Source organism: Hyperolius riggenbachi, chromosome 5, assembly GCF_040937935.1.
Source record: "Hyperolius riggenbachi isolate aHypRig1 chromosome 5, aHypRig1.pri, whole genome shotgun sequence".
Lineage (NCBI taxonomy): Eukaryota > Metazoa > Chordata > Amphibia > Anura > Hyperoliidae > Hyperolius > Hyperolius riggenbachi.
In genome coordinates this window covers 145,992,107-146,019,439 of record NC_090650.1, presented here as the reverse complement: position 1 = coordinate 146,019,439, position 27,333 = coordinate 145,992,107, and the positions used below count along the sequence as shown (strand labels likewise).

Below are 27,333 nucleotides of genomic sequence, written 5' to 3'. Positions count from 1 at the left end.
CTTGGAGACTGCAAAAGACTTGAGACTGGGGCGGAGGCTCACCTTCCAGCAGGACAATGGCCCTAAACATAAAGCTAGGGCAACAATGGAATGGTTTAAAACAAAACATATCTATGTGTTAGACTGGCCCGTCAAAGTCCAGATCTAAATCCAATCGAGAATCTGTGGCAAGATCTGAAAACTGCTGTTCAAAACGCTGTCCATCTAATCTGACTGAGCTGAAGCTGTTTTGCAAAGATGAATGGGCAAGGATTTCAGTCTCTAGATGTGCAAAGCTGGTAGAGACATACCCTAAAAGACTGGCAGCTGTAATTGCAGCAAAAGGTGGTTCTACAAAGTATTGACTCAAGGGGCCGAATAATTACACACACCCCACTTTGCAGTTATTTATTTGTAAAAAATGTTTGGAATCATGTATGATTTTCGATCCACTTCTCACATGTACACCACTTTGTATTGGTCTTTCACATGGAATTCCAATAAAATTGATTCATGTTTGTGGCAGTAATGTGACAAAATGTGGAAAACTTCAATGGGGCCGAATACTTTTGCAACCCACTGTAGCAGCAGGCAACTGCTGTGACCTACTATATCGCAAGCTCCAGGATGAGAAGAGAAGCACCTCAGCATCCACAGGACCGGAGTGAGAGGGAGAAGATCTCGGCGTCAGGATGCGGCAAGTCCTTCCCTGCACTCTCTGCACTTCTTTTTAACCGTATCTTCTGATATTAAGATGCATTCACTCCCCCCCCCCACTTTTGGGGAATAAAAAGTGTGTCTTATATTCCAAAAATATGGTAATATAGGCCATTTACAAGACTTGGAGATAAAAATGCCTTAACTGTAGCACTAAAATGGCCAGAAACTGCCCTGTTAGTGCTGAGAGTAAGTAATGCTTAAAGAGAACCAGAGACGAAGCACCCTTATGTATTTTATTAAATTTATCAGTGGGAACATGACAGTAAACACCTACCCTGCTTTTAGTTTCATTGTTATCTGCTTAATTAGTCTATTAGCAGCTGTGATAAGAATCCCCGACTGGCTCAGTCTAGGTTTGACCTGGAATCATTATAGCTGAGTCACTCTTCTGTGGAGTCTTATCAAGCCCAAGCCTTCCCCCTCCTGGCTTAGATTTCCTGCTTTGCATACTGAGAGCTGCGATGACACGGGAGGGGCTGCTCCTGCTGAGAGAGAAGCTCTGTGGCTGCAATGTGATCCCTGTGTGCACTAGATACTGATGATGACTGCAGTTTAATTCCTATGAGAGACACTTCCTACAGGCAGCTGTACATCATACCAAAATAAAAGCACACAGATGAAAGGCTGCATTTAGCATAGATAGCAGCATAGTCTCATATAGCTTAGACAGCACATCCAGAACAACTCCTAACCCGGAAGGAGAAGGGATATGAGCCGGCGGCCATGTTTGATTTTTCCTGGAGCAATAATGGATAAAAAAAACACTAAAAAAGGCACACCAGAGCGGCGAAATTATCAGGTAGAGCATTTATTCTTTACAAGCTATCGGCTGATACGTTTATTTTGTGTGAAACGTTCATCTCTGGTTCCCTTTAAAAATCTCCACTGATCTACATGACTGCTTTGAGAATTTACCTTGTTCAGTTTTGGGATTAAAGGGGAACTTCAGCCTAAACAAACATACTGTTATTAAGTTACATCAGTTATGTTAATTAGAATAGACAGGTAATATAATCTTTTACCCACCCTGTTTTAAAAGAACAGGCAAATGTTTGTGATTCATGGGGGCTGCCATCTTTGTCACGGGGGCAGCCATATTTTTGGTTGAAAGGAGGTGACAGGGAGCATGAGACACAGTTCAAACTGCCCTGTGTCCTGATAACCCCTCCCAGCTGCACACACTAGGCTTCAAATGTCAAATTCAAAATGTAAAAAAAAAAAATTGCACCAAAACAGCAGAACAAGAACAACAACATCAGAAATCCCATCATGCTTTGCACAGCATAAGGGGAAAACTGCCCGGGCAGTTTTCTTCTGTGCAGCTAAAAATGAGGCTTGTATAAGAGAATCAACGTTCTGATGCTGTGAAACTGTTAAAGAAACACCAGGCCTTTTCAGTGCAGCTGAGTCGATTTTTAGTCTGGAGGTTCACTTTAAAGAGAACCCGAGGTGGGTTTGAAGAATATAATCTGCATACAGAGGCTGGATCTGCCTATACAGCCCAGCCTCTGTTGCTATCCCAAACCCCCCTAAGGTCCCCCTGCACTCTGCAATCCCTCATAAATCACAGCCACGCTGCTGACAAACAGCTTGTCAGAGCTGGCTGTGTTTATCTCTATAGTGTCAGTCTGCTGCTTTCCCCGCCTCCTGCAGAACTCCGGTCCCCGCCTGCATCCCTTCCCTCCCTGCTGATTGGAGGGAAGGGACGGGGGCAGGGACCGGAGCTATGCAGGAGGCGGGGGAGCAGCTGAGACTGACACTACAGATGTAAACACAGCCTCACAGCACTGCTGTGATTTATGAGGGATTGCAGAGTGCAGGGGGACCTTAGTGGGGTTTGGGATAGCAACAGAGGCTGGGCTGTATAGGCAGATCCAGCCTCTGTATGCAGATAACATTCTTTAAACACACCTCGGGTTCTCTTTAAGTATCATTATATTTCTGTCAGGTGCCCATTGTAAAAATTCCTAACTAAACTCAACCACCTTCTCAGAGAGAGAATGGGAAGGTGGGCATGGGATAGGTAGGGTACAGCTTCCAAGGCAAACGAAAACTTCCTAGGAGATTTACCAAAAGCTCCTGGCAGAATGGTAATACTTGTGGAAGAAAGTAAGGAAGTTTAAGTAAGTTTTTAAAAAAGATCTGTGGGGCATGCTTAGTTAAGCCGATGAAAATTCCTTACAGGTACACTTTATCATTAGGACTAGGAAGAGAGTTTTCTTTATATTATACACAGTAGAAGAGAAAAAAATAAGGGTAGGCACAGAGCAGGGGTTGGAAAAAATCTTGCCTTCAGATAATTAATGTCAAAAATGAAGTGAGCCTAGTTTATTAGTGACATTGTTGTTTATACACACTCACATGTATGCCATCCCATAGAGTTTTTCTTTTCACAGTAACTGGCATGCTATTAATAACAATGATGAACATAAATTTAGCTTACACCCCATGATACAGACTATAAAAGAATGTCAGAACAGTAGTCCTGGATGCATAATTTAATATTCCATTTAGAAAGTTATTACACAGCTGAAACTAAGCAGCATTTTATTCAGCCTCTACTGTACAACAAAATGTTATAAAACACAGAAAACTGCAAGTCAGCTGCCATACTGAATTTTACAGCTGTAACAACTTGGGCAATATGACTTCAATACAGGAAAATATGACGACAACTCCAAAAGTACAGAATATGATAAAAAATGAAAAAGTAAAAAATGAAATCCACAAAATGCATCTACTTTTATGTATCTGGGTTGGTTATATTTTTAGATTTTCTACATTAGTATAAAGATGCATATACAGTACATACAGTACATACATACAGGTTGTCCCATACTTACGAACGCCCGACTTATGAACGACCGGCCGATACGAACGCCATGGATTCTCCGTTTCCATGGGAACAAGTAAAAAAAGTTTTTTCAAATCGGACTTGTAGTTTTTGAGAAAATCGATTTAAAAAAAAAAACAAAGAAAAAATGGCTTTTAAACTTGTACAAACAGGTACAAAGGGGAGAGGTAACACAGAGGGTGACACTGGAGGCACAGAGGAGGTAAAGGGGACAGAGATGGCACAATGTTCTGACTTAAGAACAGATTCAGGTTAAGAATGAACCTACAGTCCCTATCTCGTTCGTTAACCGGGGACTACCTGTATTCTTATTCTTTTCCTATAGGACATGAAATAAGTTAATCTTAAAATTGTAAACCCAAGTATGGCATAACTTCTGATAAATAGTTTGGAAGTGTGATGGAGCAGTACTCTTTCCAATACGCATATTTTGGTGCATAATGAAATACAATAATCATAATAATTACAAAAGTTCAGTAACCAATTGACCAGTCTACTGCAACCTGAAAGGGTATCAGATACAGTAGATTACCCCTTTCTTAAATGTTAAATTCTACCTCTACATTTCTATGACATGTATCATTGGTACCCAAGCCATTTTGAAATGTAATATTACCAACTGCCAGGAACCGGCCCCAGAGCAAGCTTGCAGAGACCGTTCCTAACTGGGGGGTTTTGACCCAAAATCAAGAGGGTGAGCCGCCTTATTCAAGCTCGCACAAGGCTGCTGCCCCTCAACCACACTCTGCCACCAGTAGCAGTCGTCCGGAACGATACTGCTAGACACTCAGAATATCTCATACACTGCTGTCGAGCTGCTTGCACTTCAGACTGGTGTTTTACGTACTTTGGGTAAGCTGTGAGCTTTAGGCTAATGTACAAGAACACCACACACACACACACACACACACACACACACACACAATGCAATCTCACATGGTAGCGGTAGTAAAACAATCTAATGAACAATCCGAGTACACAATCGGGCACTGAACTTGTAACACAATTAATTACACTGTAATCTCTCTAGGAGTTTTGCTTAGTACTCCGAAGACTAGCTTATTAAATAAAGATGTAATACTCTTAAAAAGTGGAACAGTGCAGAAATAAATTTATACAAAGATATTTACAAAAACAAACTAAAAAGTGCAAAGGCACACGACCGAACAATTTTCTTATCCAAAATAAAAAGGGAATAAAAACAAAAATTGAACTTTACCAGCGTACAGGTTCAACTTTGGTGCAGAAGGACACAGGTTCTGATTCAATATATCACTTACTGTAGCTCAGCACAGAGTTTTTATGTTTGGACATATCCCTTGAGGAATAGCACGTTTGGGGAAAATGGTTTTAATTTATATTCCGCTGACATTTCCCCCATCTACCAATAGATCTAACTTTACAAGATAGATTATGCAAACCTAGAAGAGTTTACAGACATCCTCTTTCCTTAGTCTGTGAGACACCCAAAACAGTCAAGGTGTTACATGTGACAATAAGGTATTTGCATTGACCTTAGCTTAACAATGCCTACGGGCCAGGTTTTTTCAGACAAGCGTGCTCCTGAATGTCAGCTGCTGGCTGGGTGCGATATTTACATGTCATTATGTATAGACTTCAGAGGGTATGCAAATGCTTACCCCTTTGCATTGGAGACCGAGAGTCTGCCCTCTCTCCAAATGAACTACACAAAATGGATGCCATACCGAAAATGGAGGCTCCCCCAAGATACAAGATACACAAAATGGCTGCTATTTCCAATAAAACATCACACTAACAATTATCTTTTCATTTCAGTCTGCAGTCTGCTAAAGCAGAGCAGCTTAATGTGAGGGAGCACTTAGTAAAATGAAGGAGTGGCTGCTATGGACTCCTTACATAGCATCGCTCGTTGCTATGTAAGGAGCGTGCCTTCCTTGTTATGTGCATTGCTTAAATAGCAATGCATGTAACATTAAATGCAAGTGGTCCTTTGAAGAATTGCGACCGTGATGCTTCACTAGCGGCCGCTACTATGTTGATTAACATATGTTAATTGACATGGTAGCGGCCGCTAGTGAAGTATCACAGTCGCAATTCTTCAAAGGACCACTTGCATTTAAAGTTACATACATTGCTATGTAAGCAATGCGCGTAACTAAGGAAGGCACGCTCCTTGTTTAGCAATGAGTGCTGCTATGTAAGGTGTGCATAGCGGCCGCTTCTTCACATTAAAGCAGTAGGATCAGCCATACTATGCCAGGGAAAAAAACACATATATAAGTAGATAAATACTTGATCTACTTACATAACACAAGTATTATACTGTCCACGTTTTAATTTCAGTGAATGTTATATAATAAATTTCTGCCCTTTACTTTTTTTCTTGTCTCCTTCAATCGCTGAGTCGCCTCAGCCTTGCTTGTAAACACAAGTGAGTAGGGGATTAGGTTTCAGATAAGCAGCTGGCAGGGAAATAAGGGAAGAGGAGGAATAGAGTATAGATAAAAAGAACCCCCAGCATGCAATTCTTTGGCAAGACTACTAAAGGGCCAGTGCTCCTTAAATATGTGATAACTCCCAAAATCATAACAGCAGAAAAAGTTTTGAAAGTTTTGAATGCAGACTTAGCATCTTTATCACTTAATACACTCAGACCAGTTGCTGTTGAAATTAGATTTTTATGGTGACGATACCGCTTTAAGCTGCGCTGCTTTAGTGCAAAATTCTGCAGTTGCAGTGCAGCCCGGAGGCCACACCGCCGAAAGCACCCCTCGGGGAATACCGCGTTAGTACGCAGTAAACCTCATCCGGCCAAGCAGGAAGTGACGCTCACTTCCTGTGGCCGAATCGATGAAATGCACAGAAATGTACGCTTCCACACATGCCCAGTGGGTAAAACTTGCATGACTTCCGGTCCGCCGCAGATCGCACGGTTTGCACTTGCGTTAAGAGACGCTACTTCCACCACGCTGCACTGCAGTGCGTGTAGTGCGATAGCCCCATTGACTTTTACTGCCCTAGTGAAAGGCTACGCTAAAATGCAGCACCGCGCCAGTGTGAAATGCCCCAGACAGTTATTTTTTCCACAGAGACAATAAAAAGAAGACAAAAGAAGACACCTTTTGGTACTTAGTGCTAGACAATAATAGTATAGTAAGTAACAGTGGCGGACATATGGCCGTGCAGCCGCACGAGGGCCCCTGAAGTTCCGTGTTCTTCAGGGGCCCATTAAGTATTTTTTTTATATTTTTTTTTATTATTTTTTTCCCCCGGGGGCCCCCACTCCCTCCCTCACCTCGGGGGGCCCCGGCTACCTAACCACCTACCCACCCGACTACCTACCCACCCACCAGGCTTCCTACCTACCTACCCACCCGGCTACCTACCTAACCACCCACCTGGCTACCTACCTACACACCCGGGTAGCTACCTACCTAACCACCCACCCGGCTACCTACCGGGCTAGTTACTAACCCACCCACCAGGCTACCTACCTACCCACCCACCAGGCTACCTACCTACCTACCGGGCTAGTTACCAACACACCCACCAGGCTACCTACCCACCAGGCTACCTACCCATCAGGCTACCAACCCACCCACCCACCCACCAGGCTACCTATCCACCCAACCACCCATGGGAGCTGCGCGCCGGATGGAGGCTGGGACAGGAGGTCTGCTGCTGCAGGTGAGTAAATGTTTTTGTTTTTTTATTTATATTAGCAGGTGTATGTTCTGGGCAGGTCTGCCACATGATTGCATGTATTTTCTGCGCAAATCTGCCGACATGATTGCACGTATTTTATGGGCATATCTGCAGACATGATTGCACGTATTTTCTGGGCATATCTGCCGACATGATTGCACGTATTTTCTGGGCATATCTGCCGACTTGATTGCACGTATTTTCTGGGCATATCTGCCGACTTGATTGCACGTATTTTCTGGGAATATCTGCCGACTTGATTGCACATATTTTCTGGGCATATCTGCCGACATGATTGCACGTATTTTCTGGGCATATCTGCCGACATGATTGCACGTATTTTCTGGGCATATCTGCCGACATGATGTGTATTTTCTTGAGAAAACCTGCACAAATATGTGAATTTTCTGGGGAAAGGGTCACCAAAACTTGGGCCCACTGTCTTTGCTTTGCAATTTTAAAGGGAACCTGAGGTGAGAATAATCTTGAGGCTGCCATATTTCTCTCCTTTTAAGCAATACCAGTTGCCTGGCTGCCGTGCTGGTCCTCTGCCTCTTATTCTTTCAACCATAGACCCTGAACAAGCTTGCAGCAGGTCAGGGGTTTCTGACAATATTGTCAGAACTGAGAAGATTAGCTGCATGCTTGTTGCTGGTGTAATTCAGTTTATTACTGCAGCCAAATAGATCAGCAGGGCCGCCAGGCAACTAGTATTGTTTAAAAGGAAATAAACCCTCACCCCGGGTTCGCTTTAAGTTTACAGTTAGCTCCACCCTCATCCGGTCATTGCCACACCCATTTTTTTGTCGCGGCGCTACGCGCGCCAAAGGTTCTATCCACACCTATTTTTTTGCCGCGGCTTGTAGCCACGCCCATATTTTGCCACAGGTCGTAGGGGGCCCACAATTACAATTTTGCACAGGGGCCCACTGCTGGCTGTGTCCGCCACTGGTAAGTAAGTATTAAAGTACATAGGACAAAATTTAAGCTTAAAGGAATACTATCAATGCCCAAGTGTTCTAAAATGACAACGTACAAATAATGTTTACGTAGCTGTGTTACCATTTTCCTACTATGCATGTTACCTTTCAAAGGCAAAAGCTTTTATTCCTTGGGTGTAGATTTTGGCTTCGTTTGGAATGTCTCATTTGCAGAGGTATGAATCTCTGCAGTCTGACATGCTAAGAACAGTGTAATATTGAAGCAGATTATTTGAAAACAGCTATCAGGTTTCTCACACTACAGCATTTACAAATGTTTCATTTGCACATAAGATACATTTCCTCTGCTCTCTGTGAGAGAAAGCTCTGCCTGTCTCTGGCTGAGCTCTCTGCGCACACAGAGTTAATGATGCTCAGTGAAGGTAATCCCCCCTCCCCATGGCTGAGTCTGCTGTCAGAATTTCAGCAGAGTGCCATCAGAAAAATGTGAAAGGAATTAGATAACAGTAATCAAATAGATAAGCAGTGAAATGTATACACCAGTACTTAGCAGCACTTCCCAAACATTTCCTATCTCAATTGAAAAAAAAACATGTTAATCGATACTAGTGTCCCTCTAAGCTGCATATAGTTGTATCATCTGTGCTTGTACTCCTATGGTAGGTATTACATGATTACACATATAGCTCAGAGAGACAAATTAGTGACCTATCAAGATATTTTATTAAAAGGGTACCTGTAACTTTGAAAAAAACGCTTAAGTAATACTGTACTTAGCTTAGTAAAGGGAAGGCTTCCCTCGTCCTCCTCTATCTCACCGTTCCAGCTGTTTTTTTTCTCCCCACTAAGCATGAGTGGATCTGAGCTACTGCACAGTGCAGCCATGTTCATTCATGTATGGGAGCGAGGCTGCAATATTCTAGAGGATCCTGATGTCCAAAGGTGGCTTCCCTCTACCAAGGTAATACAGCAGAGTCCAATTTATCGATTCAAAGAGTAAAAGGTTGCCGGCACTACAAAGTCTGTAACCGTATCACTGGGAATAAGGAAGGAGAGATGTTCTAAAGGCCACCTTGTTATTGTAATAAATACTGCGTGCTCATGACAGATGAATGGAGTACACACATTGGATCAGCATCAATAGGAAAAACAGTTGAGTCAGGCACTGCAGTGATTGCTGTTTTAATGGTGTTTCAGGTTGAAGTAAATCACCATAGTTGTATCAAAAATTGTGACATTTAAAAGGTAGGTACAAAACATCATCATCAATGAAAAATTTTACGCATGCGGCCGGAAATGCGTACGTCACAGCGTACCCGCCCCCAGTTCATGACACAGGAAATAAAAGCCTGTGTTTTCATGTGTATAAACGTGGATCAGCCTCGGAAGAAGCACCGCCGTGCGAAACGGCCATTAGGCTTCCGTTTTTGCCCTGCACCCACCACCGCCACCTCTTGACATGGTAGGACATCCTCCTCGTGCAACTGTTTGAATGCACAAGATGTTTGCACTTGACGAATTTTGCACTTGACGAATTTTTCATTGATGATGATGTTTTGTACCTACCTTTTAAATGTCACAATTTTTGATACAACTATGGTGATTTACTTCAACCTGAAACACCATTAAAACAGCAATCACTGCAGTGCCTGACTCAACTGTTTTTCCTATTGATGCTGATCCAATGTGTGTATTCCATTCATCTGTCATGAGCACGCAGTATTTATTACAATAACAAGGTGGCCTTTAGAGCATCTCTCCTTCCTTATTCCCAGTGATACGGTTACAGACTTTGTAGTGCCGGCAACCTTTTACTCTTTGAATCGATCTACTTGTACTGACTGCCAGAGCACACGAATATGTACTGCCGAGAGGATCCCATTGATATAGAGGAGGAAGCAGAAATCCAGGAGGATATCACTGAGGAAGACGACAACACAGTCGCTTCAGGAAGGACGGATCTGACGAACTTCTTTAAGAATCTGTCAGTAGCATCTAAAACCAATAAAGCGGTGGGTGCACGGGTATTGGAAACCAGACTAGACCGACTATGCGAGAGGGAGGTCAAGTTATTCTGGACAGTGGAGACCTTAAAGCAATATAAGCATGATCATATCTCTGCAAGAGGTTTCCGTAAATATGAGGAACCATCTGAGTATCAAGATGACCCCGCCTTCGTGGAAAAATGGCGGAAGGCCTATCTAACTCATGCCGCAGTACTTCAAGGAATCGTTCTAGAAAGAACGCAACAGGAACATGCCCATGTCACTAAGCAAATAGACACGATTAAACAGCAATATAAAATACTGGTGAATCCTGAAAAGTTTTCCAGAACCGTTGGGAAAATTGATAAAAGATTAACTTCCCTGCAAAACAACATCAAAGAAAGAAAATTACGAAAATTTCTTAGGGATAAAGAGGACTTTGCTCTGGGTAAATATTTCGCCTGGCAAGCTACCTTTAGAAGGAAACCGTTTCCTAGAGTTCAAACTCCACCCCGCAAGCCACCATCTGGGTATTGGACTACCGACTCAGACTCGAGTGGCGAGGAAGTACCAGTTCAGAAAGTCCCCATCACCCCTAAGGGACCACCAAAAGATACACCGGGGGCCCCTTTAGAAGGCGCATCAGGAGGGGAAGAGGTAAAAAGAAAGCCAAAAAGGAAAAGAGTAACATAGAGAGACCAAAACAGGCGCCGTTATCTGAGACGGTAATCACAGAAATATCACCAAACTTGGAAGTTATCAACCTCTCAGATGTGGAGCTGAAAGACGGATGTATACCTTTACTTCAGAGGGGACTTAATTTTTCACTCGTTCAAGAATTTGATTTTGCGCAATTTAAAGTGGATCTATACAAAAACATACGACAAGTGAATATCAAGCAAATTTTTCAGAAGCAGGGGACTCAGACGCCTAACAGCATGAAAATTCAGAGCCAAGCTGATGAAATTAGCCCTTTGGGGTTCAGTACCCAGTTTACATGGTCAAAAGAAGATCAGGACATTCTAACAATCTTACAGGAAATGGAGCTTGATACAAGAATAGAGGAGGAACTAGACAACATGATGTCTGATTGTCTTTCCACTGATCCCACCCCCCCCCTTTTCCTTCCCCTTCCTCCCCACCATCCCACCCACCCTCCTCCCCTCCCCCCTCCCCGTCCATCCCTGGTTCCTTAACCTCTGTTTCCGTACCCATTTCCCCTCCCAATCAGCCTACCCTCCTACCTAAACTAAAACAACCGTACAGGGCTTATAATCCACCAAGCCCTTTACGGTACAGACTGGATCAAGCCTAGATCACTTCCAGACCATAGTGGAGAATGAAATGAAAGCACTTTGCTATCCTAAATTGCCTCCAAACATTACTGAGCCTGAAATTAGAGCCCTTAAATGGCTTAAAAAATCGTCCCGATCTGGTGATAAAAAAGTCGGACAAAGGTGGTTCCGTAGTTGTCATGTCGGCCACCCAATACAGGGAGGAGGCGATGCGGCAACTGCGGGACCCCCGAGTCTATACATCACTTAGTTTTGATCCCACTTTCAAATATCAAGGGGCGTTAAGGTCACTCCTGAGGCAAGGGGTCGAAAGGGGTTTTCTGACCCCAAGTTTAGCAACTAATCTGCTTCCTGAATTTCCACGAAAACCAGTATGGTACTGTCTCCCCAAAATCCACAAATCACGGACCAGACCACCAGGACGTCCGATCGTCTCAGGTGTCAGTTCTGTCACCGAGAGACTTTCTCGTTACCTGGACCATCTCCTGAGGCCTCTTTTACAGTTAGTGCCTTCACATATGTCAGACACTTTAGAGGTCCTTCAAGGAATCGAAAATTATGAATGGTCACCAGGTGACTTATTAATGTCCATCGACGTTGAAAGCCTCTATAGCCGCATACCCCATAATGCTGGCATAAAGGCAGTCGAACGGTTTTTAAACCGGGTTTGGTCCGATCATAATCACGTCACGTTTGTATGCGACTGTTTGCGTTTTGTTCTCACTCACAACGCGTTTAAATTTGACGGCGTGTGGTATATGCAAGTGTCAGGTACCGCGATGGGAACACCGGTCGCATGCGCATACGCTAATATATTTCTAGCGGCCTGGGAGGAAGATTACGTCTACAGTAGACGTAATTCCTACAGAGGCTGTATCAGGAGATGGTCCAGGTACGTGGACGACGTCCTGGTGTTCTGGTCTGGGTCCCCTTCAGAATTTACCCAATTTGTAGATTATCTCAATCTGAACGAGGTCAATATGGCCTTTACGTTTGAAATTTGGAGCTGCTTTTGATTTGGAGCTGCGGGTTTGCGGTTCTCGCCTTATGGCGAGAGGTCACCGCAAGCCCACAGCAACCAATTCGCTTCTGCGAAGGGACAGCTTCCACCCTGACCATGTTACTAAATCATTGCCTTACGGCCAATTCCTCCGTCTGAGGAGAAATAATTCAGAATTGGAAGACTTTATAGCTCAGGGAAATGCTTTGAAGAAGCGACTTTGTAGTAGAGGGTATTCTGAGAATGATTTAGATACTGCCTTCCGTGAAGCTCTACATAAAAATCGAGATGACCTCCTGTTCAAGGATCGAGGCCCTAAACGCGATGACAAAATCGCCTTCACGTTTAATTATACACAAATGGCCAACACAGTTAGAAACGTTATCAAAAAGAATTGGTCCGTCCTAGTTAAAGATCCCATTCTGAAATCTTTGTTGCCTCCTTCCCCCCTAGTAGCATTCAGGCGTGCGCCCACAATTGGGGACTATGTCACTAAAAGTGAATGCACGCCTAATTCCACCGAGAACTGGTTACAAAGATGTCGGCCTAAGGACAACCACAGATGTCAATTCTGCTCCCACTGCCAATTTATGTGCACCGGCACGTTTTATCGTGTAGGTGCCTTGCAGTGGACAGTGCGTGACTTAATAACCTGTAATACTAAATTTGTGGTCTATGCTCTGTGGTGCCCTTGTGGCCGATTTTATATTGGTAAAACCACTCGCCCCCTAAAAGAGAGAATACAAGAACATTGGCGTTCCGTCGAAAACGGTAAAGGCGCCACGAGAATGATAGAGCATGTCAGAGAAATACATGAAAGCAACCCAAACGTACTAAAATTTTGTGGTCTGGCACAAGTTATGATTCCCAAACAGGGAGGAGATCGCTCTCGACTCCTATTAAGAAAAGAGTCATTATTGATTATTAAAAGTGAAGCCCTAGGTCCATTGGGTTTCAACGACCACAATGACTTGGCATGTTTCTTAGACCCATAACTGCAACCATCTATGCATTGAGATTATTTCTTAAGCAAATATGTATTTCTTTATATGTAATTTTAGATTTTGCTACTTTTCGCAAACAGGTTTGCAACAAGGATGGATGATCCTTGTAAAAATTGCTCCCGTTGTCCAGTAATCTTTTCCTCCTTTTTATCCCCCTCGCATTTCGGTGTTTTTATGCAATCTCACTTTCCACATGCACGTTTGAGTCACTGTACCTCACAGTTAGCCTCAAACGGCCCCTCTATTTTCTCGCGATTAATTTTGCAATCCGGAGAAATTTGCTCCCTTTAGATGGTGAATACGCCTCTTTTCTAGATTGCACGCGTACGGAATTACGCGTCCGCATGCGTTCCATGCTGACATGCATGGTTCGCGTTTGACGCGCGTTTACGCGAACGGCAACGCGTTTTTCTTTTGTACGCGTAAACGCCTGGTTAATGCCAACGTTTTTACGCATGCGGCCGGAAATGCGTACGTCATAGCGTGCCCGCCCCCAGTTCATGACACAGGAAATAAAAGCCTGTGTTTTCATGTGTATAAACGTGGATCAGCCTCGGAAGAAGCACCGCCGTGCGAAACGGCCATTAGGCTTCCGTTTTTGCCCTGCACCCACCACCGCCACCTCTTGACATGGTAGGACATCCTCCTCGTGCAACTGTTTGAATGCACAAGATGTTTGCACTTGACGAATTTTGCACTTGACGAATTTTTAATTGATGATGATGTTTTGTACCTACCTTTTAAATGTCACAATTTTTGATACAACTATGGTGATTTACTTCAACCTGAAACACCATTAAAACAGCAATCACTGCAGTGCCTGACTCAACTGTTTTTTCCTATTGATGCAGAGTCCAATTTATGTAGACCGCAACTAACCAGAAGTTTCAACCAACCAGAAAAGTACTCACAGTGGTGAAGGAAAACAAACTGCATCACAGCCAAGCTGAAACCGAGCAGAGACGCAGTCTGTGTGGAATAAAAGCACACAGAGCCTGCAGGGGGTGTGCATAACTTGTATTCATTACAATAGAGGCAGCTCATTTCCCCCTGGGTTGACAAAGCTTGACAAAGAACAAAAGATTAGATGTATTACAGAGACAGTGCAACTAGAAAAGGCTGCAGTAATCCAGACCACATTAGAACAAGTATAGGAACTTATATGATAGAAGAAATAAGGCTGAAAATTGTGTTAGAGTCTCTTTAAAGACTGGATTCCATGGCCCTCACAAGGTTAATATACTTTCAATCACTGTGGATGCCGTATAACAAGGGCTTTGCTATATTCAGACTTTTGCCTTTGTAAAGCTCACAGGTTTGCAGTTTTGTTACAGCAGAGGTGGGTGTGTGGCAGATTATAGGAGAAAGAATTTGATTCTGCAACGTAAAAGAAAAAAAAGAAGAAGAAGAACAGATGCTACTCCAGTACAGAGTGTTCTACTTTGCACCATGACTGTAGCTCTTAAAATGCCTTTCAGATGGACTTTTACTCTCAGTAAGGTTTCCATTGACAGGTCAGCGAAGACTGCTTTCACATAAACAATTTATTGGTTTGTTCAAGGATAAATCTAAAAAGCAAAAACAATCCTTTCACCACCCACCAGTTTTAAAAAACACAGTCTAGGTCTGTGGCTGGGGAGAATTTAATAGGTTAAAACTGACTGCAAAATTAAAAATAAATACTTTGTTCTCAGTCCTAACGCAAGCAGACGACATGACCTGCAATATTTATAAGACTTCACACTTTCTTTCCCAAGTGCTTTAACAAAAGGATAATAAACCTGTAATCCTGCTGCAATTTCAGATATATTATATCTCTTTGTACTTGAAAAAGAAACCCAATAGTTATTTCAAACATAACATCATTTGCAATAAAAAAATGAAAATAATAAAAAAAAAAACTTTTGCATTATTTTTGTACATCATATAAAACTGAATTTTCCATGAGGCGCTTTCTCCTACGAAGTATGAAAAATAATGAGTATACTTCAACAGGATTATATTTTATTTGTTAAATGGAAGCAATTAACTTCCCGTAATGTTCCTGAAGGTGTATTAAGCCAGTAAAAAAAAAGGTTTTCAAGAACATCCTTTCATTTTCTTCATTTCAAGGGAATGCCTATTATTTGCAGCAGATTAAAAAACAAAGGACTCTTGTGCATGAATTAAGACAGACGGTTTTCTGAAAAGTCATGTCTTTGATTGCCTGCCTTGGTAGGCATGACAACTTCCCACAGGCAAAATGCTTCTACAAGAACAAATCATGCAAGCTACCACATGGGAAATCAATATTTAATGCATGTTCTTCTACAAGGAAGAGGACTTCTGCACATAAATAGCTATCTCGCCTTGTCCAGCTTGGCAAATTCTGTACTTTTTTTTTTGATGAATGTAAAATTACTTTGACCTGCTTTTAAGATTGAATGGATGAATTATCTGCAGTATGTGATTGGGGAGTTGCATCTCATCTCAGAGGAAACTGCTGACTTTGGAGAACATGGGCTAGCAGTCCTGTTATCTCCCCTGATAGAAGTCAACAAGGATAACTTCTTTTCCAAAGTGACGGCTTTTTCCTAGGTTCAAACAGAGAAATCATATACAAAGCTCATAGCCTTATGAATAAAGTGTCCCCTATCCTACATTTTGTAATGTACAATCTAAATAAAATTCTTGAGTTTATTAACTTTTCTTTCCGAAGGGCTAATTATGTTTTGCATTTAAAAAAAAACAGTTTAATTTAAAAAACTGTCTGGTCTTCTTTCCTGGACTTTTACTATTGTCAATTTGTTAATTTCTTGATTTATATACCCCAAAACTTTTTTTCTGAGTTTTCAATCTTTTTTTTTAATTGGGCAAAAATTTAACCTGTGTGTGAAACATTGGTCAGCTTTTTTTTTTTATATAATACAATCAGAAATAATGCACCGCACTTCTAGAACTTAAAAAAAGAAGAAAAAAAAGGAAAAAATATATCGACTAATGGCTACCTTAGGACATCACTGCAGATCTCTTCTAAAAATTCTACTTACCTGAGTGCAATAGTTATCTACTGGCAGAATGATGTCCTGGGTAACTAAGGGCAGAGACACATTGCAGAGCGCTGTTCTCTTCATTCTAATTTTTAAAAACACACTCCTATTGACCTGCATTAAAATCGCTGTTTAATCGCAGCAAGATTGCCACAATTGCAATTTTTTTTTAACTCTGCAGGGTGTCTCTGCCCTAACTTGGAAGGCACAACAACCAGAAACAGCCAGGTAACTTGCATTTTCAGATGTTTATAATCATTTGTAAAGTCCAGTAACCCTCTACTAACAGAATAAGAGGCAACTCTGTCACAGTTTAAAATAGTTACTCTCCACTTGGTGCTATAGAACCTGTACAGTCCAGATATATTTTCTGAATAAACAAAGGAAGGAGAAAAGAATCAAGAGGTCCAGGTATGTGAATTCAAACTATGAAAAACAATGCAATTGGCGAACATATGAGTTATAAACATAGAAGGTTGATAAAAAAGATAGAGATTGGTGTTGGGCAGCAAGAGTGATCAGAGGGAGCTTTTAGTGGAGAGCCAAGCGCATCCTCACAAGTTTGCCTCAGGCAGCAAAAAGTCTAGAACTGGCCCTGTATAAGGAAACTGAGATGGCCACTCCAGAACCTTCACTTTATGTTGCTGTAGCCAATGACAGGTCTACCTGGCCCTGTGTTTTGGATTATTGTCATGTTGGAATGTCCAAGTACGTCCCATACTCAGATTCCTCCTGGCTGATGAGGGAATATTTTCCCCCATATTTTTTTTTTTACGAAAATGTAGTGCATGCATATTACCATCAATTCACCAATTTCCTGTGCCTTTGTAGCTCACACATGTCCAAAACATCAGGGATCCACCACTATGTTTCACAGTAGGAATGGTAACCCTTTCATCATAGGCCTTGTTAACTCCTCTCCAAATGTAGCGTTTATGGTTGTGGCCACAAAGTGCATCACATGTAAAACAACATGCTCAGCAGATCAGTTAAATCAAGTGGAAGCAGAAGATATTTTTAACATTTGATCTGTTGACATGCCAGTTGCTGCGGTACTGAACAGGTATGTTTTTGGTACAAGTGGAAACATTGTCTCAGACAGGAATGAACACAAAAAACAAACAAAAAAAACCAATTATCCTGCATATCAAAAAAAAGGTTACGATCTATACAATTGCCAGAAACAACATATCTCACATTAAAATGCAGCATGCCCCAAAAATCACATTATGCAGATATAGGAATCCAACACCACATACTGCTTTTTCAAGTCATTAGCACTTTCTGAGAGCTTTTAACCACTTGAGGACCGTGGGCTTTACCCCCCTTAAGGACCGGCGACTTTTTTTCCATTCAGACCACTGCAGCTTTCACGATTTATTGCTCGCTCATACAACCTACCACCTAAATGAATTTTGGCTCCTTTTCTTGTCACTAATACAGCTTTCTTTTGGTGCTATTTGATTGCTCCTGCGATTTTTACTTTTTATTATATTCATCAAAAAAAGACATGAATTTTGGCAAAAAAAATGATTTTTTTAACTTTCTGTGCTGACATTTTTCAAATAAAAGTAAAATTTCTGTATACATGCAGCGCGAAAAATGTGGACAAACATGTTTTTGATTAAAAAAAACCCATTCAGTGTATATTTATTGGTTTGGGTAAAAGTTATAGCGTTTACAAACTATGGTGCAAAAAGTGAATTTTCCCATTTTCAAGCATCTATGACTTTTCAGACCCCCTGTCATGTTTCATGAGGGGCTAGAATTCCAGGATAGTATAAATACCCCCCAAATGACCCCATTTTGGAAAGAAGACATCCCAAAGTATTCACTGAGAGGCATAGTGAGTTCATAGAAGATATTAATTTTTGTCACAAGTAAGCGGAAAATGACACTTTGTGACAAAAAAAAAAAAAAAAGTTTCCATTTCTTCTAACTTGCGACAAAAAAAAATGAAATCTGCCACGGACTCACCATGCCCCTCTCTGAATACCTTGAAGTGTCTACTTTCCAAAATGGGGTCATTTGTGGGGTTTGTTTACTGTCCTCGCATTTTGGGGGGTGCTAATTTGTAAGCACCCCTGTAAAGCCTAAAGGTGCTCATTGGACTTTGGGCCCCTTAGCGCAGTTAGGCTGCAAAAAAGTGCCACACATGTGGTATTGCCGTACTCAGGAGAAGTAGTATAATGTGTTTTGGGGTGTATTTTTACACATACCCATGCTGAGTGGGAGAAAGATCTCTGTAAATGGACAATTGTGTGTAAAAAAAATTAACAAATTGTCATTTACAGAGATATTTCTCCCACCCAGCATGGGTATGTGTAAAAATACACCCCAAAACACATTATACTACTTCTCCTGAGTACGGCAATACCACATGTGTGGCACTTTTTTGCACCCTAACCGCGCTAAGGGGCCCAAAGTCCATTGAGTACCTTTAGGATTTCACAGGTCATTTTGAGAAATTTCGTTTCAAGACTACTCCTCACGGTTTAGGGCCCCTAAAATGCCAGGGCAGTATAGGAACCCCACAAATGACCCCATTTTAGAAAGAAGACACCCAAACGTATTCCGTTAGTAGTACGGTGAGTTCATAGAAGATTTTATTTTTTGTCACAAGTTAGCGGAAAATGACACTTTGTGAAAAAAAAACAATAAAAATCAATTTCCGCTAACTTGTGACAAAAAATAAAATCTTCTATGAACTCACCGTACTACTAACAGAATACCTTGGGGTGTCTTCTTTCTAAAATGGAGTCGTTTGTGGGGTTCCTATACTGTCCTGGCATTTTAGGGGCCCTAAACCGTGAGGAGTAGTCTTGAAACAAAATTTCTCAAAATGACCTGTGAAATCCTAAAGGTACTCATTGGACTTCGGGCCCCTTAGCGCAGTTACGGTGCAAAAAAGTGCCACACATGTGGTATCGCCGTACTCGGGAGAAGTAGTACAATGTGTTTTGGGGTGTATTTTTACATATACCCATGCTGGGTGGGAGAAATACCTCTGTAAATGGACAATTGTGTGTAAAAAAATCAAAAGATTGTCATTTACAGAGGTATTTCTCCCACCCAGCATGGGTATGTGTAAAAATACACCCCAAAACACATTATACCACTTCTCCCGAGTACAGCGATACCACATGATTGGCACTTTTTTGCAGCCTAAATGCGCTAAGGGGCCCAAAGTCCAATGAGTATCTTTAGGATTTCACAGGTCATTTTTGTTTCAAGACTACTCCTCACGGTTTAGACCCCTAAAATGCCAGGGCAGTATAGGAACCCCACTAATGACCCCATTTTAGAAAGAAGACGCCCCAAGGTATTCCGTTAGGAGTATGGTGAGTTCATAGTTTTTATTTTTTTGTCACAAGTCAGCGGAAATTGATTTTAATTGTTTTTTTTTCCACAAAGTGTCATTTTCCGCTAACTTGTGACAAAAAATAAAATCTTCTATGAACTCACCATACTCCTAACGGAATACGTTTGGGTGTCATCTTTCTAGAATGGGGTCATTTGTGGGGTTCCTATACTGCCCTGGCATTTTAGGGGCCCTAAACCGTGAGGAGTAGTCTTGAAACCAAATGTCGCAAAATGACCTGTGAAATCCTAAAGGTACTCATTGGACTTTGGGCCCCTTAGCGTACTTAGGGTGTAAAAAAGTGCCACATATGTGGTACCGCCGTACTCAGGAGAAGTAGTATAATGTGTTTTGGGGTGTATTTTTACACATACCCATGCTGGGTGGGAGAAATATCTCTGTAAATGACAATTGTTTGATTTTTTTTACACACAATTGTCCATTTACAGAGAGATTTCTCCCACCCAGCATGGGTATGTGTAAAAATACACCCCAAAACACATTATACTAATTCTCCTGAGTACGGCGATACTACATGTGTGACACTTTTTTGCAGCCTAGGTGCGCTAAGGGGCCCAAAGTCCTAATCACAGGTCATTTTGAGGCATTTGTTTTCTAGACTACTCCTCACGGTTTAGGGCCCCTAAAATTCCAGGGCAGTATAGGAACCCCACAAGTGACCCCATTTTAGAAAGAAGACACCCCAAGGTATTCCGTTAGGTGTATGGCGAGTTCATAGAAGATTTTATTTTTTGTCACAAGTTAGTGAAAAATGACACTTTGTGAGAAAAAAAACAAAAATCAATTTCCACTAACTTTTGACAAAAAATAAAATCTTCTATGAACTCGTCATACACCTAACAGAATACATTGGGGTGTCTTTTTTCTAAAATGGGGTCAGTTTGTGGGGTTCCTATACCGCCCTGGCATTTTACGGGCCCAAAACCGTGAGTAGTCTGGAAACCAAATGTCTCAAAATGACTGTTCAGGGGTATAAGCATCTGAAAATTTTGATGACAGGTGGTCTATGAGGCGGCGAATTTTGTGGAACCGGTCATATGCAGGGTGGCCTTTTAGATGACAGGTTGTATTGGGCCTGATCTGATGGATAGGAGTGCTAGGGGGGTGACAGGAGGTGATTGATGGGTGTCTCAGGGGGTGGTTAGAGGGGAAAATAGATGCAATCAATGCACTGGGGAGGTGATCGGAAGGGGGTCTGAGGGGGATCTGAGGGTTTGGCCGAGTGATCAGGAGCCCACACGGGGCAAATTAGGGCCTGATCTGATGGGTAGGTGTGCTAGGGGGTGACAGGAGGTGATTGATGGGTGTCTCAAGGTGTGATTAGAGGGGGGAATAGATGCAAGCAATGCACTGGCGAGGTGATCAGGGCTGGGGTCTGAGGGCGTTCTCAGGGTATGGGCGGGTGATTGAGTGCCCTAGGGGCAGATAGGGGTCTAATCTGATGGGTAGCAGTGACAGGGGGTGATTGATTGGTAATTAGTGGGTGTTTGGAGGCGAGAACAGATGTAAACACTGCACTTGGGAGGTGATCTGATGTCGGATCTGCGGGCGATCTATTGGTGTGGGTGGGTGATCAGATTGCCCGCAAGGGGCAGGTTAGGGGCTGATTGATGGGTGGCAGTGACAGGGGGTGATTGATGGGTGGCAGTGACAGGGGGTGATTGATGGGTGATTGACAGGTGATCAGTGGGTTATTACAGGGAAGCACAGATGTAAATATTGCACTGGCGAATTGATAGGGGGGGGTCTGAGGGCAATCTGAGCGTGTAGGCGGGTGATTGGGTGCCCGCAAGGGGCAGATTAGGGTCTGATCTGATGGGTAACAGTGACAGGTGGTGATAGGGGGTGATTGATGGGTGATTGATGGGTAATTAGTGGGTGTTTAGAGGAGAGAATAGATGTAAACACTGCGCTTGGGTGGTGATCTGATGTCGGATCTGCGGGCGATCTATTGGTGTGGGTAGGTGATCAGATTGCCCGCAAGGGGCAGGTTAGGGGCTGATTGATAGGTGCCAGTGACAGGGGGTGATTGATGGGCGATTGACAGGTGATTGACAGGTGATCAGGGGGGATAGATGCATACAGTACACAGGGGGGGGGGGGCGTCTGGGGAGAATCTGAGGGGTGGGGGGTGGTCAGGAGGGGGCAGGGGCAGGGGGGGGGGGGGGTAAAAAAAAATAGCTTTGACAGATAGTGACAGGGAGTGATTGATGGGTGATTAGGGGGGTGATTGGGTGCAAACAGGGGTCTGGGGGGTGGGCGGGAGGGAGAAATCAGTGTACTTGGGTGCGACATAGTGTGGCTGCAGCCTGCCCTGGTGGTCCCTCGGACACTGGGACCACCAGGGCAGGAGGCAGCCTGTATAATACACTTTGTAAACATTACAAAGTGTATTATACACTTTGTATGCGGCGATCGTCGGGTTAACATCCCGCCGGCGCTTCCGTATGGCCGGCGGGATGTTGCGGCGGGTGAGCGGAGACAGGCGCCGGCGGAGGATCGCGTCACGGTTGACGCGATCGCTCCGCCCATGCCCCTACAAGGACTGCCGCCATTTGTCAATACGGCGGTCCTTGCGGGGTCCACTTCCCGGCCGCCAATTGTCAATACGGCGGTCGGGAAGTGGTTAAAGAAAAAAGAAATGCTCCCATTCACTTGCATTAAAATCATGTAAAAATGGACAAGATCACGTACATTTTATTTGCATTTGCGATTTTATGCGATCGGGACGATTTTTAGATGATTTTACTGCGATTTTAAGGCAAGTGAATGGGAGTGATTTTTTAAATGCGCTCAAAAAGCACTGATGACCTGAAAATGCTCAGAAAAGTGCTTCTAGTGTGTCCGAGTCCATATAGCTTGTACTAGTTATAGCATCGGCAAGCCAATCCCAGACCATCCAGCGCCGTCCCTGCTGGGCAACAAGTAAAATATTTTGAGGCAAAGTTGATGAGTCTCATGTTAACCTTGCTCTGGGATATCAATGAAGTATTGCCTGACTTTTTAGTTTTAATTTCTGCACTGCAGTAGAGTCCATCTCCAGTATATCAAACATAAGGTGGTCAATGAGAATCTCTGTATAGTCGTTGCAATCATGATAAATGCGTTGCTGATTAGCCTGTCGGTGAAGCACTCTTAAGGGCCTGTTCATACTTGCTGCGTTTGTAGAACGCGTATAAATTCAAAGAAACGCAAGTTGAAAAACGCATGCGTTTTTCTTGCGTTTGAATGCGTTTTCTATTGCGTTTTACACAAACAACGTTTTTGATACGCGTCCATAGACTTTCATTGCGTCCGTTTCTATGCGTATCGCACAGAACTGCGTGCAGCAATGCGGATGAGAAACGTATGCGTCTCATACGCATACATGTGAACTAGCCCATTCAAAAGCATTAGGAGCCGTTTCTATGCGTTTTTGGTACCAGTACGCGTTCCCTGAAAACGGCTAGGAACGCATATAGTCTGAACAGGTTGAAATGTTAGGTCACAGAACAGCAAATGTTCACATATAAAATTTGAAGAGCCTAGCTACTTTAGATCCTCCACACATTTAGCTACAGTGAAATTGGCGCTTACCTGCTGGCTGTAGACACTCAAGTGGAGTAAACTCCTTTTCCATCCTCAAATTCACCTTTATAATTTTACCTGTAAAAAAATGAATGCAGAAGCCTTTAATTAAAATTACAACCAATGAGTTTTCAAAAACGCTTTTCTTTTTACTTATAGTTTGAATAGATTGCATGTAATAGGAAAAGCCATCATATTCAGAAATCATTGCCCATTTATGACTTGACGACTTTCAGCATACTGTGATTCAATTTGTTCTTCACACACTCAAGCCTATGAAAATGCAATTCGAAGCTAAATATCTGTTCTGTCTAGAGTTGTAAATGAGGTCTCTTCACCAAAGTATGATTCCAGCAGAGAGCAGTCATCACCTTCAAAATGATCAGATCCTGACCATCTATGCATTTCTACAATACTGCATCCTAATGCATTAATATTTCACATTCATCATCATCACCCCCAATGAAGTAGAAAAACATTCAGTATACAGCAGATAGCGTAAAATCTTGACCGTGTCAGAAGCTCATCCCTATGTTCCTTAACAGCTGCTCTCAGATGCTCACAACTTAAACCCAGGATTAAACTTCATCCCAATTAGTAGCCGATACTGCCATTTCCAAGGGAAATCTTTACCTTTTCTCAAGTAGATTATAACAAATGCCTGTGTGGTTGATATTGTCTCTCATAATGGGGAGGCTCTGACAGTTTCCATCTGTCTCTCACTGCCTAGCAAGTAATGTCTTCCTTTGCGCACATATACTGTATATACAGTAGAATCTCATTATAGTAAACCTCTGGATACAGTACTTCCAGTCCTCAGGTCCCAGCGAACGCATCCTGTATAAATATACAATGTATAACCAATTCTGATATAGTAAACAGGGATGGTCGTAGTCAGCCAACTTCGCTACACTGGAACTACGCGTAGTTTTACGCAATTACGCTTTGCCAAACTACGGCTTCAAAGTCAAATATTCGCGTCGTATGCATTTCGTAGAATACACATTAAAATACGCAATTACGCGTAGTGCGGAGCGTAGTGTATGCGGATACTTATGCCCGTATGCAGAAAATTTTACGCATTAATTCCTCTTTTTAAATGCTTATACTGTGAACTCTTCTATGTGTACATTCCCCTTTCCAATGCGTAAATTTGTAAGCATGCAATCGCACGCGGAAAATTAGCCGCGAGTAACGCATTCGTAGTTCACTACGCAATACACATGTTAACTACGCATAGTGGGCGTAAGCTACACGTAGCGGTACTTCGCTGCGCGTAAATCCTTAAGTGTAGTTTTGAAACTTCACCTACAAACTACGATGCGTAGATGCAAACTACGATGCGTAAATTCGCACTGGCGTAGTTTCTGCTCATCCCTGATAGGAAACTACTTTTTATATACAGAACACACACACCTCGGGTGGCCAAACAATTAGAGACACCTCTTATTTGGAAGTAAACCAGTCCAGCACTGACAGAGTGACGTAACAATGCAGAGTTGCTTATATAAAGAATGCTCAGCTTTGAACGTTGTAGTTATTGTCAGTGCAAGAAGAGCTGGTGCTTGCATCTCAAAAACAGCAAGCGATAAGGACTATTGTGGTCGAAAAGGTTGGTGAATGAGAGAGGTGAGTAGCATGAGTAGCAAGCAACAAGTTACAACTGAATTCAACACAGGTGCATCACAAACATATCAACAACAAGATGGACTTTGCAAATTATGGGCTTCAGCAGCAGGAGACCATCAATAAAATGACAACAGTGACCAAATTTATGCACCTGCCTAATTTTATTTAAACAATTATTGCGCACTTTCTGTAAATCCAATAAACTTCATTTCACTACTCAAATATCACTGAGTGTGTCTCCTATATGATATATGATATATTTAAATGACATTTTTTGTATCGTAACAACCAGTGATTTATACAGGAAAATCATGATTATTAACAATATACAAATATATATATATTCCCTATTTTATTTATAGTCAACCCACAGACCAGCACCAAAGACCTACTACATCATCTTGCTGCAGATGGAGTCACTGTGCATCGTTCAACCATTCGGCGCACTTTACACAAGGAGATGCTCTATGTGAGAGTGATGCAGAGGAAGCCTTTTCTCTGCCCACAGCACAAACAGAACCACTTGAGGTATGCTAAAGCATATTTGGACAAGATAGCTTCATATTGGAATAAGGTGCTGTGGACTGATGAAACTAAAATTGAGTTATTTGGGCATAACAAGGGGCGTTATGCAAGGAGGAAAAACAACATTCCAAGAAAAACACCTGCTACCTACAGTAATATATGGTGCTGGTTCCATCATGCTGTGGGGCTGTGTGGCCAGTGCAGGGACTGGGAATCTTGTCAAAGTTGAGGGATGCATGGATTCCACTCAGTATCAGCAGATTATGGAGACCAATGTCCAGGAATCAGTGAAAAAGCTGAAGCTGCGCCGAGGCTGGATCTTACAACAAGACAACGACCCTAAACACTGATTAAAATCCACCAAGGCATTTATGCAGAGGAACAAGTACAACATTCTGGAATAGCCATCTCAGTACCCAGACCTGAATATAATTGAAAATCTGTGGTGTGAGTTTTTGCTCAGAAGCCATCAGACCTGAATTAACTAGAGATGTTTTGCAAAGAGAGAATGGTCCAAAATACCTTCAACCAGAATCTAGACTCTCATTGGAACCTACAGGAAGCATTTAGAGCAGTGGTCCTCAAACTAAGGCCCGCGGGCCGAATGTGGCCCCCTGAGGCTTTTTTACCGGCCCTCCACACACAAAATGTATTAATTATAGATGCGGTCAGCTACATCTTTAAATATTGGTTGTCCACATATAGAATAGCAGTGCTGGCACCACCCATCCACATTAAAGCCAGAAAGCAGTCATTCGCTGGTTTCCAATCAAATTCCACATCAGGTGACACTGCTGTCCAATTGTCACCTGGGTACACTTTACTGTCTGGCCCACAAAGACTTCTACATCATTTTATGTATACTCCGGCCCCCCAGCAGTCTGAAGTATGTTGACCCGGCCCTCAACCTAAAACGTTTGGGGACCCCTGATTTAGAGGTTGTAATTTCTTCAAAAGGAGGATCTACTTAAAGGTGGCCATGCATGATACAATTTTTCTTTTTTTTTCGATTAGATAATTTAGTTCAATTATCCCGTTAGATCGAATATAAAGATTTTTCCAGCATGTCCGATCTGATTTTTCTCGAAAAAAAAGGGATAATCGCTCAAATTTCTTGATCGAAAAAAAAATTAATTTCAACTTTCATTCGATTCGATCATTTAGATTGAATAAACGGGATAATTGAAAGTTTTTATTGTACCATGTATGGCCACCATAATATAGATTTAATTTCTTTTTTGTGGTGCCTAAATGTATGCATCTGTTTCATTTTGTTTAACCCCCTTGCCATTCCAATTATGTCGGCAAGGGGGCGGCACAGCACTTTTAAAATTTTTAAATCATGTAGCTAGCCTAGCGCTAGCTACATGATAGCCGCTGCGCAGCGGCATCCCCCCACCCACTCCGATCGCCTCCGGCGATCTGCGCAAGCAGGAAATCCCGTTCAGAACGGGATTTCCTGCTTGGCTTCCCCTGTCGCCATGGTGACGATCACAACTATGTCACCGACGTCATGGACGTCGGGACGTCAGAGGGAGTGCCAATCCACCCCTCAGCGCTGCCTGGCACTGATTGGCCAGGCTGCGCAAGTGGTCTGGGGGGGGGGGGGGGCGGTGCGGCGGGTATCAGTGAATCGGCGGCGATTGCGTACTACACGCAGCTAGCAAAGTGCTAGCTGCGTGTAGAAAAAAAAAGCGAAAATCAGCCCAACAGGGCCAGAGCAATCCTCCTGCACA

The 27,333-nt window shown here is 42.7% G+C and overlaps 1 protein-coding gene across 6 annotated transcripts in view; it reads right to left on the bottom strand.

Moving 5' to 3' along the window:
* Positions 1–27,333, bottom strand: part of TPK1 (thiamin pyrophosphokinase 1) — a 763,520-nt gene that overhangs the window by 710,684 nt on the left and 25,503 nt on the right. For all 6 annotated transcript variants that reach the window (XM_068234504.1, XM_068234503.1, XM_068234506.1 and 3 more), the window contains one exon: positions 23,453–23,521. In XM_068234504.1, coding sequence (XP_068090605.1) covers positions 23,453–23,495 — 43 coding nt within the window. In that variant the 5' untranslated portion in view covers positions 23,496–23,521. The remainder of the gene's footprint in view (positions 1–23,452; positions 23,522–27,333) is intronic.